Source organism: Aquila chrysaetos, chromosome 3, assembly GCF_900496995.4.
Source record: "Aquila chrysaetos chrysaetos chromosome 3, bAquChr1.4, whole genome shotgun sequence".
Classification (NCBI taxonomy): Eukaryota; Metazoa; Chordata; class Aves; order Accipitriformes; family Accipitridae; genus Aquila; species Aquila chrysaetos.
In genome coordinates, this window is record NC_044006.1 from 23,330,031 (window position 1) to 23,346,510 (window position 16,480).

A 16,480-nucleotide genomic window follows, 5' to 3' on the forward strand; every position below is an offset into this window, starting at 1 on the left:
CACCTTTTAATGACAAAAGTCCGTGAGCTCATGCTCAAGGCTCTGAGGTGCTGGCTGCACTGCACCCCGCTTTGCTCTCCCGCCTCTCTGCTGTCCTGACTCAATGGACCTGGCAATGTGTCTCAGCCCCGTGTTAGTGTGGGCCCACCTTCATCAGCTGTTCAAGCTAACAGGGCAAGTTGTGAGCCAGAGCAAGTGAGACAGGAAGAGGGATCTTATCCTTCCTGCTCTGGGGACAGGAACCCCTAGCAATGAAATGGAGCAGACAGGTGGGGCAGTGATTTTTTTTTTAATTTTTTTTTTTCTTTTTTTTTTAAAACCATGGCAACTGAACCCAACAAAACCCTTTTGGACAGCATAGCTAACTGATGACATAACTAATGTCAATTCAAATATGTTTTATAAAAATAAGGATGCATTACAAACAAATGTGCTAGCATCTTTCCTCTGTTGATAGCAATTTCTTGCTCAGAAGTGTAACATTTAGTGAGCTTTTAAAATAAGGACATCCGTCACGGTGCTATCAAGGCAGAGGAGTTGAGGGACCTGTTGCCTGCTCAGTTGGAAATTAATACTGACTTGCCTGAAATAACACAGCTGACTATGGGCACCCCAGTCTTTTACAGCGTGGAGTAAAATAGGTTAGTGTAAATCACGAACAGTGGTGGTTCAAGCCAGCCCACTTAACGTTGCTCTTTAGTGGGTGCATATATACCTAGATTTCACATTCTAGTGAAGTGGTTGGTAATTTCTTAAACTGCTTTAACTCAAATACTTGTGATTGTTTGACTCTTTTCTTAATTGCATGACTTTAATTTAGCTAAAATTTGTTTAACTACGCAAAGGAGAAGATAAGCTGGAGTATCTGTGGTAACAGTGCCAGACACAGCCTTCTACGTGGAGAGGATGAACAATTTAAGCAGATATTTTGTAACTTCTACATTCATTTCTTGACACTGTGATATATTCCTCCTTGCGTTGTCCCAGTTTGGTGATCACAACTGGGCAGCTGCAGTAGGACAAAATTGTCATTCCCATGCCCACCACCTGCACAAACAGCTAGTCTCATTCCCCTCACTCCATCTGTTGTGAAGGATTATGCAGAGTTGTCATGCATTGCCCTTCTTTTTATATTGTCGGTGATGAGTTACCAGCTACTTGAGTTTATCCTTAAATAAAATAAGCCTTGGTCTTCCCTGACTTCTTTTATTAACAGTAAAGCAGTACATTGCCATTCATGTCACTGGTTAGTGACATCATGTTGGACTTACGGTCTTTGTATCTTTTTCTTTTATTGTTGATAGAAGACTGCCAGGTTGGAGAGCTTGATCCTTCATGCTCCCTAGCATAATAAGAGCACTTCTTGCAGCTGTTGGAAATGGCTGCTGATAAGAAAAGATGAAGATGACTGTACAGCACTGTATTGAGAGAAGAAGGTGATTTATCTTCTCTTTGCAAGTTTCTGCTGTAAATCATTTAACCTTGTCTTAGAGCCTGTTTGTTTTTGCAGTTGCAGCAAAGAAACTCCGCTGTCTTTATATTCATCTGTATTTTGAAATATTATTATAAAGAACAGTAAAATGGTGTTATGTTGGGGGTAGCTGTAAGAGTTTCTCTTATGCACAGGTGGCCAGGAGCTGGAACTCAATGAATTGATAAGAGCGGAGGAAAGCTACTGAGGAACCTGTTCCTGCCAGTCGCTGCTGAAACTGCGATAGTCAGCCAAGTGTGGGTGTATGTGAGTTGAGGTAGGGAGAGGAAAATCGATATGAAATTCTCAAATCACTAGTTTCTTGATGTCACCAGAACAGGCAGGGCTCATAAAGGGTGAAGCATGTGGAGACCAAACACAACTTAATGAAATGGCAAGTGTTGACAAAAACCAGACCATGAATGTGCTGAGGACTTGTGGTTACCTGCAGTGCAAGACGTGGTGAGGGGGGACGACCTCTGAAGTAACTGTGAGCGCTTACTCGCAACTTGGCCTATTGAACTCTTCATTCTGAATTAAATCTTACTGTGTTTATTTAGAATAAGCAGTGTAAGTCTGGAAGTATATGTGCGTCTGTGCTAAGTGCAGATTTGGGCTGACATTTTGGTTGATGGTTGTTTTCACAACTGCCATTAAAGTATTCAGTCAGTCTGCAATAGCTGCTCTTTAACGATGCTGATGGGGTGGAGGGAGAATCAAATATGGGACCTGCTCTTAATTTCAGAGAGCAGCAAGAATGACAAGTCTTTATTCTTTATTCCAGTGGCTGGCATACTGCGTACTCATGTTCCTGGCGGAAGTTAGTTACCCCCTTGTTTGGAACATGTTTGCTTTCCGAGACACCCACCCCCCCAACGATTAGCACTGTGCTAATATTTGGGTACTGGGAGCCCAGTATGATTATGAATAGATACAGGAGCTGTCTGAAAAGGAATGCTGCTGTAGTCAACAATGAGAAATCTGCTCTCTTTTCACACGGACAGATGTTTTCCTTCGGGTTGTACAGTGAAACTGGCAGTTCTGAAACCTGCAACCTGTTTATTCGATTCATAATTCAAGGCCAGTGTAATTCCCAGTGACTATCACTGTTGTTTTCATTATGGAGTCCTAATTCATTTTTTCTGTGGGCACAAAAGAATTGCTGGACTCATTTGGTGTTTCAGTACACTGTAATTTTACATAGTGCAATACTGTTGAGATTGCCTAGCTGTGTCATCTGTTGGGCTCATTGCTATTACTTCCTTTTGACCTCCTCTCTGTAATTGTGCATGGATGACTTACTAGCTGCCATAAAGATACTTAAATGCAACTGGACTTGTTAAAAAAAAGACGTGAATAGACCAAAACGATTCTCTCTGAGGTCAGTGAGGACCAACTAGGTAGCTGTTTGCTCTCTGCCAGGCAGTCAGAGCCATCTGTCACATGACAATAAGCAAGCATCGATTTCAGAAGTCCATTTGGTTTTATGACAGTTTTTACAATTTTATGGAAATTGAACCATTACATAAAGCATAATTTTCCTCAGAAATTGGTGTTTTATAGACTTACATCCCTGTTCAGTCATTTACATTCCTAGTTGCTTTTTACATAAAGCATAAATATAATGATGCTTTTTTTCCCCTAATAAAAAATCTTCAGAGCTTTTTTTTGTCTTTTTTTCAGTATGAGAGACTATCCATATTTGGTACTTAAGGAAAACTTCAAGGGTTCTATGTCCAAGTTTTATGTGTCCATAGAAACTGAGTCTATAGGGGCTACAAAGGAACAAATGTTTAATGCTTTAATATTTAGCTCAAAATCATAGTTCATAATGATTTTCTAACAAGATTTTGCTACTCTTTTTATTCTTTAAGTACGTATTTTTCATAATCTGTGTTAGTTCTTAATTTAACTCATCATATTCCTGCTTTTCTTGGAATGGTAAAATCTAACACATTAAGTCAAGTTGTACAGATTTTTAGTTGTTGGAGTCTTGTGTTCAAGTCCAGATTATGACCAAAGTGAGCATGAACTTTCCAATTTTGTTTCATCCTCCATGAAAGTTAATCAATGTCATATAAAGGTTCTGCTCAGGGGAAGCTAGCGATTTTGTATACTAGATCAGATTTGAATTGCACCGATAGATCTGTAGAAGGACAACTTTGACAGTATCTGTTCACATCACACTGCCTTTGTCAAGGCATAGTAGTCTTTTATCTTTATGAGAAGCATTTTAGAGCAGGACAAGGCACAATGTTAAGTTGGAGGTATTATTTTTTGGAGACTATATGCATTAAAACTCAAATTCCTCAGTAAATTGCAACTTCTTGGAGGTTCCTAGGGGTTTGGCCAGTTCACCTGAGCATCACAGGCATGGCTGCTCAAGGGTTTGTGTCCTTGGATATAAAAGCATTTATGAAATTGGTAATTGCTTGGTTGCTTGTATACTTCTCCTGTGTGGTAGTTGCCATTTAAAGGTCAGCACTTTTCAGTATGTTCTGGGTGTCACTGGTTTTCCTAATAGTGAGAAGATGAGTTATCTGTAGTAATGATTCTTACCCTTAGACGTGTATAAATATTTGCAGTTATTTGAATTGTCATAGCACGAAATATGTCAGTGAAAGAGCTAGGTTAAGGTGTACTAGATGAACATGAAAAGAACATGTACATGAAAAGAAAAGGTGGCCATCCCTAACCCATGGAGCATATCAATGAAAGTCAGATATAAGTCCAAAAAAACTTTGCAGTCAGACTCTTTTGTGATTTTACAGGGAGATATAAGGGATGACAGATGCTGAAATTCAGGGATCTTATTCACGACTTGAATTATTAGGCAATAAAAGACAGAGGCACTGGAAAAAAGGGGAATCAACATTTAAGAGGGATTGGGAGCTCATTGTCAGAAGCTATTTTGGGAGAAAAGCTGATGAGGAGAAAGAGAGACTATGAAGGACATTTGCATATGAGAGATCCAGGGAATGATGAACTTGAGGGGAAATCTAGATACGCAGAGAATCTGTGTGTTGTTTTAGTGTGGGTTCATAACTGCTTTTAGGGTTTTTTGCTCTAAGACAACCAGGAGCCTCTGTAATAGATCCTAAAGGAACATAAACATAGGATCTAAGCCTAAATTGGACCTGCTGTGGTAGTGAAAAATTATTCTAGTGGATTTCCCTGTTCCTTTTGTAAGGGGGGAAGTCGTAAGAGACCATCAGGGTAAAGCGTACCTGGGAGGTGGTGGTCTCAACAGATCCAGCAAGGTGAGGACAGGCAGCTGCCTACGAGCTGCGGGAAGAGGGATCTGAGGGACTTGCGACGTTTGTGTAAGCTCAGGATGTGCTCCTATTTTGCTAAACCTGATGTTTGAGGTCGGCTGGGATCATTGTTTAGACAGAGTGAAACTAGTCTGAAGTGGTACCTCAGGCAGTCGTTGGCATGCAGGTGACAGATGAACCCGTGTTTGTGGATGAGATCACCATCAACGGGGTGGCAAGTGTTTATTTTTAATGTCATATTGATGTTGGGCTGGCTTATGAGCATGCGTAACTTGTCAACATTGCAACACTATGTGGAAGTCTCCTGTAGCACCTTGAGACGCCTTTTGCCAGACAGGACTGTCGTCTACTTTTGCTAATGAAGTTGCTGTGGACAGCTGGTTCTAAAGGATGTGAAGAGGTTGCCCTATCCAGTTCTGTTAAGTCAAATATTTTAAACTCACTAGTTACAGAGGATGGAAGCTGTGATAATGGATATTTTCTGGGTTATAAAGACATCTTGTATTTCCTGAAAGCGAGCTAAGGACACTGCTCTCAATAAAAACCAAATCAAAAAAATCAAATAAGACAGCAGTCTTCCGTTCAATAATTACCCCACGGTTTTACGAATCTTCTCTTATGCTTAGACAATGCTCCTTAGAGTTGGTAATTTTACAACTTTACAACAACCACGGAGCATGCCTTTGTGTGCGTTAGGTATACGCTGAAGGGCAGAGAATAGCCTCAAAGTGGAAGGTGTCAAGAAACGTCCAAAATCAATTAACCATTATATAGCATGTGGGAGACATTCCTTGTCTCTCTGTGAAGAGTCCTTGAGACAGCGTAGCTTTCAGACTGCCGGGAAACTGGTACGTTTCCAAGTTACCGGTGGAAATTGCTTTGAACTTAGAATAAACCTGCGCACACATACAAATTAGAAGAAAACAAAACACGTCAAATGAAATCTTGGCCTTATCAAAGTCAAAAGGAGTTTGCTGCTGACTTCAGTGGAACAAGAATTTTATCCATAAAGAGGAAAAAAAAAAAAGATTTTTGAACTCTCAAATTAGAGCTAAGCTGTCTGATGTAGGGTTTTTTTGTCACAGATACTTGCTTGTTTTCACATGTATTTGCAGGATCTGAAGGCCACAAAGTCTTTGTAATTGTGTGTCTGCAATCCCTGACTGCAATATGCTTGCCAAAGCACACCTGGAACACTCATGCTTTTGTAACTTTCATTTCTTGTTTTTATGGTCCAGCAGCATTGCTCAGGCCTGTTCAAATGAGTTGGTAATTAGTAACATAAATATAACTTGTCCGACTTGATTTGTTCTTCCCACACACATTCTGTGTCTGTCTGCCTCCGGCTGAACCATGAGTAGAGGGAAGAGCAGCAAGGAAGCATGCTGTGATGGAGGGGAATGCCAGGAAGGTTTTTACCCTTTTAGAATGAGCTCTCATACGTTATGGAGAGCAAAAATAACTCACGGCCATCCTCGTGAGCGTGCAGTGTCTCTGCAAGCACGCTGTCCTTGTGTGTTCCTCTGCTACACTTGCAGAGCCTGGCAAGAGTTACCATTAATTTTCATTAAACCACCTGTAAATTGGTTGCACCTTAGCATGTTGAAGGGTCCAATCCCAGGTACCTGCTGAGAGCATGTCTAGCAAATGCCAGATTAAACACCTCACAAAAACCCACTGTATATATCTGGGATTTTTGTTGCTGGTTTTAGTTGTTTTGGTTTTATTTTTTACAAAATTCCTGCCACAGATATAAAATTGGCCTAATAGCTAGAGTGCTCCCTGGTAAATGGGAGTTCATGCTTAACTTCTCCGACCTGGAGAGCCACACTGCCTCTTGCCTTCCTGCCAAGTCCCCTGTGCTGTGGTGTTATTCACTCACTGCGTGGAACCATCCAAACCTCCCTGCCTCTCCCCATCCAGTGGAAACTGTGCTGCAGCGACAAAAATGTGACCTTCACTTGCCTAGAAAAGGGGAGAGGACTACAGGAGAGCATGGGAGTCTGTAGCCAGCTGTGAGGTCACTGAGAAAAGGGTTGGAGTTGTGGTCTCGGCTGTTAGACCGTGAGTTTTTGTTTGCCATATTGGCAGTCTGAGCTCCAGAGAGGAGAGGGAATTCAGATAACTTTGTGCTCAACATGCAGGTTTCCATGCCCTTCAGCAACTACGCACTCCCCATGCACGGTGCGGGTATTTCAGTCTCTGCTTGGGATTCCTCTTTGGTGGCTGACACCTAAAATGTAATCGTTATAGCCTCTGCTTTATAGGTTCCAAATGCTTTATTGGGTCTGGCCCTTCATTATGCAAAGGTAGGGTTACATTACTTTGTAAGGGTAAGAAGTGTGCAGGCCTGCAGAAGCGACGGATCTGTTTGATCTGTCGTGGGAAGTGATGGATTCGTTTGTTATACCTCCTCTGGGCACTGCCAGCTTAATGTATATGCTTGGAGAGGGACTTATAGTGAAAGAAATATTTTTATTTAGTAAGTTTGAACACAATCAATGGATCTGTGGGGTTTATTTCATATAGATGCTCACCTGAACGAGTCTGTGTTTGCAGTGTATTCTTGGCTATCGTGCTCCTCTGTTAAGAAGGAATGGCTGCATATTTCTGGCCATGTCATCATGAGTTGTGAATGACAAACCAAGTGGTGTGTTTTATTTGATTGCTGCTGTGCTTGTGAATAGCTCAGTGCTGACAGCCTGGGAGGATAAGTACCATTAAATGCCTTGCAAGAGGTATAAGATGGGCTGCAGAGCTGGAAGGTTTTCTTCTCCAGCCCAGGCATTGTGCCTCATTTCTGAAGTTACTGTCCCATTGCCTTATTTGCTGGGCTGTCATGTCAGCTATAGCAATGTTTTTGACACCACTATATTTTGTGACATTTGTTCCTTAAAAAATGGGAATAAGGTCACACTAAGCAGCGGTGAATAGCCATCAACTTTCAATCACTAGTAGCTGGGGTGGCATTTGAAGCAGCAGCTCTGAGTGGGGACGAAAGGCTCTGTGTCCTACTGATGGTGCCTTCAGCCAGTCACAGGTGGAAGCAGGAATGAGAAGTCTGAGATGCACATTTAAAATTGCAGGGACAGCACTTACTATGAAGACATTATTTGAAATAGCGTCTAGATGGCAATAGGAGTGTGCTTAATACTTCGATTTTTTTTATTCTGAAAACTTAATTTTTTAAAATATATTTCATGTCCTACATAGGGTCCCAGTTAGTGCACAGAAAAAAATATGTTGCTGGTTGGTTTTACTGCTGTGTTAGATGAAGATGCAACTCCCATTCACAGAAAAGCCTCCAGCTGGGGATAAGTGGTTCTTTATTCACAGCATGTGTCGATATTTGGGTGATGCTAATGTTGGACCTACAGGTATCTAGTGGTTCTGATAAACCAGCCCACAGCAGCTCCCATGTTACCTGTGAGGCTGCTTTCAGCCAGTGTCGGTAAAGTTGAGCGAGAACTTGAGCTAACTAATCCTGCAAAGGTAATTAGCTTAATTGTATTAAATTTTGAGGAAAAAGTAAGGGAGCATCACTTTATGAGGTTAAAATATGTGTGTTTGGGAAAGACAAAAAGCCAGTTTGTGAGAAACAAGCTAGGCATTTCATAAATGCTCTATCTGTGTATAGAGACACGGTGATGGCTTGTAGAAAAGCAGCTGTTGAGCGTGGAAATGTTAAACATCTCCAGTGGTTGTTTATTTGAGAAGATAACACTTGAAGGTACAGCTGAATATGCTCCTGAGGCCTTTCTTCAACTGAAAAAAAGTTTCATATAAAAAGATCCTTATTTTTACCCAATCAATATTTTGCATTATTTCCCAGTTTACTTCACAGACATCAAGCTTACAGTTTACTGGAAACCTCACCAAAGCAGGAGAATTTCTTTCTCTTCAAAATGGTGAGAGAGTAGTTCACTACTTAGGTCATTTAACTTGGTCATAAATTACAAAATGTGAGTTATGACTAATCAGAGAAAGCAGTTCAGTATTATGAACTAAGAAAAGTAATCGTCCCTTAAGTTTCCATGCTTTTGTGAAACTTGAATTGCAAAAATAACTTCTTAGACCAAGAATGTTTTATAATATATCTTTTCCTGCACTCACCTTTAGCAGCACCGTAATACCTGAACAACTATCCTAAATTTTAGGAAATACTGATCTTTACATATCAATTATGGTACTCCTTATGGCTCATCCTTGTTTAATAGAATTGAAGGAAGGAAAGCTGCTGGATGGGTATTGGCTTCACAAAGAAAAGTAATTTTGAAATTCTTGTTAAATTGCAGTAAGTGTAAAACTAAACTGAGATTTAATTACATTTTTAATTAAAGGAATAGCTATTGATTATGTCATTGAATATGTGTTGTAGCCAGCCCTAACAAATAGCAATACTACAAGAGATCATTAAACTAGTTGTTAAAATTCCAAGTGAATGAGAACTAGAACTGGTGTGGATAAAAGGCACAGCAATGCTGGATAGAAGAAAAAAATAACAAACTAAGTGAAAAATACATTAATTTATAAAATTTTGGTTACTGATGGTTTTATGTCCTGTCATAATTTATCTATGGAACAAAACAAAGACAAAACGGGAACAATTTTTAAATAAGAAACTTGGGCAAAGTTTTATCTTGGGTCTTGAAAGCGAACAGTGATTCAGACAATATTTCTCATGAACTTTATGTGAAGCAGGATGTAATCTGTCATATGCGAGAGATCTTCTGATCACTCAGGTAGCAATCAGATCCACTACGCAGCCTGACAGAAAGGGCAAATAAATGCTAGCGGTCAGAGCAGCAGCAGCATGGGAGTACTGACAAAAAAAAACGTAGGCAGCTGCGGTCGAGGACAGGGCACTGGCAGCTGACCCGATATTCAACCTACAGCTCTCCTGCTACCACAGCGTCGATCCTCTCCCAGGCCCGTGGTGTGGATGCCTGGTGGTAGACAGAAAGCAGTCTTCTGGACACCAGTGATGGAGAGCGGGGTGGGGAAACCCAAGCTGCCTGTGTAAATCTGTACAGCCACGTTTTGTCTGTGCAAGTTCTCCATTTGTGTGTGCAGGTGGCACTGCCAGCTGGATGGGTCTGTTCTTCATCAACACCCCTTGGCTTGTGTGAAACTGTTAGCTGATGCTCTAGAGAAAATGTCTCCTAAATTCATTTTAGACTTCATTGAAACAGTCTGCAGGCTGCTCATGATGTTAAAGGCCTGATCCTCTCCCTCCTTGTGGTACCACTTTTACTGCTGAAAGGATCTTATTGAAGCATTTTATTAGATAGGGGAGTAGCCCCTATGGATAGGTAGTGCAGAAGCCCCATTGCTTGTGGCCGAAAGCTGCTGTGAACAGTGAAGTATAATAGGGAGATGGGGGAGATGATCTCATGGGTCTTTCTGTTCCTGTCCGTTACGATTTCTGTGCATATAAAGCCGTTTTAATCCTTTCCATTCAATTGCATTGTATCCACAGAGATGTATTCTTAATAATGACACAAGGCATGCTGCAACACAGGCAAGCTCATAGTCAGACCCTATGACTCAGTTGGCTGAAGTTATTGTTTGAAATAATAGAGCATTTTAGAATTAAAACTTATTGTTGCTACCAGATTTTGTATTGAGCATATTTTGAATGTTCTTTCTACGTATAATGCACAAAGGCTAATTCGTTAAAAGACTATGAGGGTTGTACAGATGTCAGTATCCAAGAGTTAGGCTGTATTAGAATTTGAGATCTGTAACCTTTATTTGACCTTGTAGTTTTATGGAGCATGACCCAGTCCTAATGACCTTCCTCCCCCCATGACCTCTGGCTCTTTGAAGCATGCAGGATGAACAAGGGGCACGAATGTGGCAAGTGCAGAGGACGTGGCAGCAGCTTATGGGGAAGTATTGGGTAGAGGCATGAGCACTCTTTAGGAAGAGAAAGCACTGTCTTGTGCTGAAAGCACTTTTCTCTCTGTATTGCAACTGTATTGCTACTGTTACGTGTGGTGGTGTTCTCACTTTCAGAACCCAGATTAAAAAGTGTCTTCTGTGCCTAATGCGTGAATGGATTACTGAAATATAAACTGAAAGGGTCAGATACAAACCTCAAGAGAGTGAAAAGGTTTAATGACCTGTAATCAGGATTTACCAATGATTTGTACTTGGGTAATGCAATCACTAGTTTTTTTCCAACACATGGGACACATTTTAGTTTACTTCAGACAAGTCCCTGTTCCCTGTTACTGCTTAACTACAGGATGTTGTGATTATAGATGTAGAGACACTGCTGTTGCAGAATTGCTGATAAATTATGGTGGGATGGCAGCTGTAAATACAGTTTTGCTTGTGATTTAAGAGGGAGATGTGAAGGCATATCACCCAGATGCTTATCCGTGGTAAATAGGGCCAGCCACAGCATGCTAAAGCTTAAAAGTCCTCGCCAGATTTTGGGATTAGAAGTCATCGTTTCAAGCATTAACTCCTCCAGTATCAAAATAATCGGCTGCTCTGGTCCTCCGCTTTTCCTTTCTCTTTGGCCGAGATTTATTTACCTTTGCAAGCAGGAACTGACACGCAAGCCTTCTTTTCAGTAATTTTTTGAGCTACAAGAGCTTCTTCAGCAAGTTGCCAAGTATTCAGTGTCTGATTGTGCTACACTGCTGTGCAACTTCATGTCATGTCCCCCGTGACCTTCCCATCCACCTGCTTAACTGGTCAGGAAATGTGCAGCCGCTTGGAGCTGCGTAGTTATACTACTTAAGGCTGGAGAAACAATAAACCAGTCATTACGGATTAGTGTGATAAAACACACCAGCAGCAAAATCAGCTATAATCAGGATTCACTTGACACAAAAGGGCATATATCTTTGGTCACTCAGTCCCCTGCTCTGTAGGTGACAGTCCTGTGCAGGTAATATTCCTAATGACTGATGAGGGGCAAGAAAAATTTCAATATGCAACTGCTACCATTGCAGTGATTTTAACCTGGCTCCTCTCAGAGAAACCCCACGTGTCCTGATCTGAAGGCTGATACAAGCTTCGTTATTTTTTCCCTGAAGTGAGAAATGAAAGTGACTGCTTCCCCAAGATCTCCCTGGAATTCAGACTAAATGGGGCTTGTATATGTATTGGTACTAAGGGTGAAATCAGGATTGGCAGACTGTGGTGTGTGAATTCGCACACATACAGGGACTCGGAACAAGAGTGAATCTCGTTAATTAAGCCAAGACATTTTAGATGGTCTGTGCCTAAAATTGAGTCCTGTTCAGTAAAAGGCACTTTCTCTTGGGTCTCTTTAGTGTCACATTCCATTTACAATTGTAATAAATGCTATAACTTGTTTCCCTCTCCCCTATCCCACAAAAAATGACAGAGAGGAATTTCTTGCTAAGCCTTTGATAACAGTTCTTTCTTTTTGTTCCAGATAACTTCAAACAAGAAGCACTCGGAGAGCCTGAAGAATGATGGCGATGCTCTTATCCAAACTCTAGAGAGCCTGGCCCAAACTGCCAGGTGAGTTCCCTCAGGCTTCCAAGAATTTCCAGGGCTGAGAGCACTCATCTCCTCTTTTGTCTGCAATGGTCTTCTCCTGTAATCGCCTTCTGTGCAGTATAAGCTTCTCAGGTTTCTGTCCCTGGCCCCCCTCCCCACTGCTCTCCTCCAAACTCCTCTCATTCAGAGCTTGCTGGAGTTCCTGCCGCGTCATCGTCATGCTTTGATCCCCAGCTGTGGCGAGCCGCAGTGTGCTGCACAGTCTGGCTCAATGTCTGTGCAAGTGTCAGTTTTGGTTGGTTGTTTTTTTGTTTTGTTTTCTTTTTTTAATATATTATTTTATTCCAAACACTTGGTCTGTATAACTGGATACTGGTCAGTGGTTCTTGGCAGAGTGGGCTAGATGCACAGTGTGATGTTTGTGCCCTGTTTTAAAGTAGTTGTGTTTGGTGCACTTTGCAAGCTGATTACTTTCAAATGCACAACCGAAGAACAGAACTGCTTTTGTTTGAGAATACCTGTGGCTTCTCTGAGAAGGCGTGACACTTAGGGGAATGCCATGGCCTCCTCTGTGAAAGCAGAGGTGCTAGTCCCAACAAGTTGGCCAAACCTCAGCTCACCTCCCATAGGCTTTCCCTCATCTAATCCCCCTTGGATGTATGAATGAATGAATGACTGTTCTCTGCCCCTCAAAACAATTCTTACACTCCTGCCATGGGCTGCTAGGCTGCATTTCATTCCTGGCTGAACTAAAATTCAGAGAAATTGTAGTTTATAGATCAGTTTTTGAAACACTAAGATAATCTTTTCGGTGTTCTTTGTGCTCCCAAATATGCGTCAGCTGTTTAGGAAAATTGGCTCCTCGGTATTATGGCAGGGTGAACCCTGTGTTGGAAGGAAGGGGGGATGTGGGCAGATGTGGAGAGGAAATTTTGGGACATGGTGTGTGCAAGGAGATGCACATCGAGGACTAACCAAACCTGTCAAGAACAGTCTGCATCCCTCTGGCATACTCAGCTGCTGACTCACAGGTTTTTGTATGACACATTATCAAAAAGTAGAACATCAGCTCTCCCCAAGGGAGACACTGGCATCACCACTGAAGATGATAGTGAGGAAGGACAGGGTTTTCTTCTTTTAGAACTAGTTTTCACACTATTTTGTAGCACTTCAGCATTAGATGCATTAGACAGCCCAGTCGCTTCCTCTAATTGTTATCTATACATTTCTGTGCTCAGAAAACCACATAACACAGAGCCCCAAATAAACAGCACTTGCTCTTAGTTGACACCAGATGCTCAGCAGACCAAATTCTAGCTGATGCCAGTGACAAGTGTTTTGATACATTAGGGTAAGCCAAGTTCCTCTGCTGTGCCGAGTTCTCGCACTGCAGCAGCAACAGGGGAGCCCCTGAGAGCTCACGGGTTGCATTTCCCCTCCTCCCTATCTTTAGGGAACACATGTCCATATCCATTTGCTTCCAGAGGAAACTGAGAGGGATTCAGCCTGCATCTTGGGGCTGTAATGGACTCGGACATGGATAAATTGGCAACAGGCAGCCAGGAGAAGCCTAGCAAGCTTTATCAGGTTTAGCTGAATGGCCATTTTGTTCACGGAGGTTATGGATATTCTGCCATCTCCCCAGACTCCCTTATGCGGCATCTTTCCCAGAATATGCCTTGTGACCTAATAAACTTGGTCTCCTCACCTGTGCTTTGAACCTGGTTAAGAAGCTTCTCTGTGTCTTATGCAGAACTGGAAACCTTTTAGAAAAGGCCACAACTGAGATCCTGGAGCTAAGCCATCGTCTGAGTAGTCTAAACTCCCAGGCCCTTCCACCCACATATTATCGCTGGGTTGAAGTGATAGAGCAGTGGTTTTGCTTTGCTCAGTTTTTACAGACAGGTTTCTCATCTTTTGCTCTGCCTGCGTGGCAGGAGGAAGATACCAGCCAAGCAGCGATGTGCCAAGAGAGGGGCACTGCTTGGACTGCAAGCTGCTTTCAATGCTCTCCGGCTGCCATGTAGCAGCCATGGATTGCCAGACTCAATCTCTGTGATACATCCTCAGCTAGTCAGAGCAGGCAGTTGTAAGAGTGAGTGACATGTAACCAACCCATTCTGCTTAGTAGCTATGTGGAATCAAATCTATGCTTTAAAATGTGGGATCATAGCCATTTATTTTTCAGTGAAGACAGTTGCCAAGATGAATTTGTTTCAGATAACTAAATTTTCTGGTTTAAACTGCTGCTGATTAAGACATTGGCTTACCTAGTGTGGACTGATCATTTGGATTTCCTGGCTAGCTCTGCATTCCCCAAAGCATGGACTGTCGGTAGGTGTTCGTCATTAGCAGCAACAGAGGAAGTTGCAGATTCATCTGCTAGTGTCCTTTCTAAGCTAAAGGTAAGGGATGGTAGTCTATATAAAAGTAAAAAGACTTGTTTCTGTGGACTAGCAGCAATGTATTAGAGCCTCTGTTCCAATGCTAGAAAAAAAACATGTGTTTCCAGGAGAAATTAGGCAAAATACATATAATAAAAACTTAGGTGAGGAAGCAAAGGGCCCCACTATGCAATCTCAAACCTGCAGAGCTCTGTGTGGTGGGGCAGTTGGTCCTCCTTGCAGGAGGTGGACAACACCTTGAGTAGAACTGCCTCCCTGCGTGGAGCAAGCGCTGGAGTGAGAGGGCTGTGTGTGTGAAAACGCATCTTTCTGTCAAGCTAGAAGTGTGTGAGTGTAGATTCATGGGGGGCATGATAAATTATATCTTCTTTTTACAGAAGAGATTGAGTGAGGCAGCAGTTAACTGTGAATTTGAGCTGAAATTCATTTTTACACAAAATGTTCTACAGGGCAGACTCACTAGTTGCATGTTACTGCTTAACAGAAAAGTGGGGTATACAGTGCAGTTAACGGCTATTGAGGATTTTCCAGCATAAAGGCAAATGCAGAATTTGAACAAAAAGTTTTCCCCTGAGCCTGTCTAATACATGTTACTGTTTTTAATTCCTAGCTCTCACGCTGATGTTGCTGTTGCTTCCTTGGCATTTGAAATTCTGAGAATGGTGGGACATGAGAACATCAAGACTACCAAGTGAACTGTTTTTGACCAGCCTACCACAACGCGCACGTTGTGTACGCTGCTCAGCACCGCAGTCCCGCAGGAACATCTTCAAACCAGCAGAGCAGACGTAACTAATTTAGCAAGCAGAGCTGTAGCCATGTATGGGCATACGTGTGGAATTTGGGAGGCTTCAAGAAGGGAAGGAAACTGGTTTTGGGGTGTTGGTTGTTTTTTGTAAACCCCTGTAAGGATGAATTCTTGGTTACTCCTTTACCTTGCTGGCATTACGTGATGTAGCTGAAGTATTTGACAGCAAATTTGAAAAGTGTAACTTAAATAAATAGTATAGTTATTTCACAGTATAGACATAAAGTGTTTCACTATTTTAAGCTGCTGTTGATAAATGAACATTTCTTTTTGGACCAGGTGAATGCCCTGGCTGTTTATCTTAAGGGGTCACCTCATGCCTATGACTGGCACTAGACAAGACCTTTTTATCAAGACACTATTCATCACCTCTCGCAACCAGAACCAATCCCTGCGATCAGAGAGGCTGTGTGTATATGTGGCATGTAGAGATGATAGATTTTACCAGGTTTTTACCCAGTAGCATGGGCTTTTGTTGTGAGACTGCGAGCCCCTCTGTTGCCTAGCACTGTAGAGCTTAAACTGCACTGGTGGAGTGTCCTTCTCAGCTGCCAAGGCTCATGGCTGGAGCTCCTCTTTGAAAATAGGTGAGACAACGAGCCTGGCAGTTTGTCATCTGTCCCCAGTAAAAGTCGATACTCTAGGAAGGGTGCTCTGTAAAGAATTATATTATTCTTCTCCCCACATGCCCTGAGCAAGCATAGCATGGCTAAGTCTGGTACTCCAACCATTTCTTCCATAATGTTCATCTTTCAAAGCAGCCACTGCAAGTTCCTGTCGCACCTGCTGAACACACACAGGTGCCTGCCTTACTGAGAACTGCAGCTACAAGACTGCTCTTGGACAGCCCAGTCCTCCAGGGTAGGTGGAGGCAAGCAGCCACCCCTAGGTAAAAAAATGATTTCACCTTGTAAGTTTTACAGGAATTGTTTTCTTACATTACTTTAAATATCATTATCTATTTTTCATAAGCTTAACAGCTGGAATTAGAGCTGGAGTTACTAGAAATGGGGAATAGCTCAGTGGGGGCTATTAC

At 42.1% G+C, this 16,480-nt stretch overlaps 1 protein-coding gene across 2 annotated transcripts in view; it reads left to right on the forward strand.

The window, feature by feature from the left end:
• The window catches only part of ULK4 (unc-51 like kinase 4), a 264,773-nt gene extending 249,114 nt beyond the window's left edge, over nt 1–15,659 (forward strand). For both annotated transcript variants that reach the window (XM_041122173.1, XM_030007779.2), the window contains 2 exons: nt 12,164–12,252; nt 15,247–15,659. In XM_041122173.1, coding sequence (XP_040978107.1) covers nt 12,164–12,252; nt 15,247–15,331 — 174 coding nt within the window. In that variant the 3' untranslated portion in view covers nt 15,332–15,659. The remainder of the gene's footprint in view (nt 1–12,163; nt 12,253–15,246) is intronic.
• The last annotated feature ends 821 nt before the right edge of the window (nt 15,660–16,480 follow it).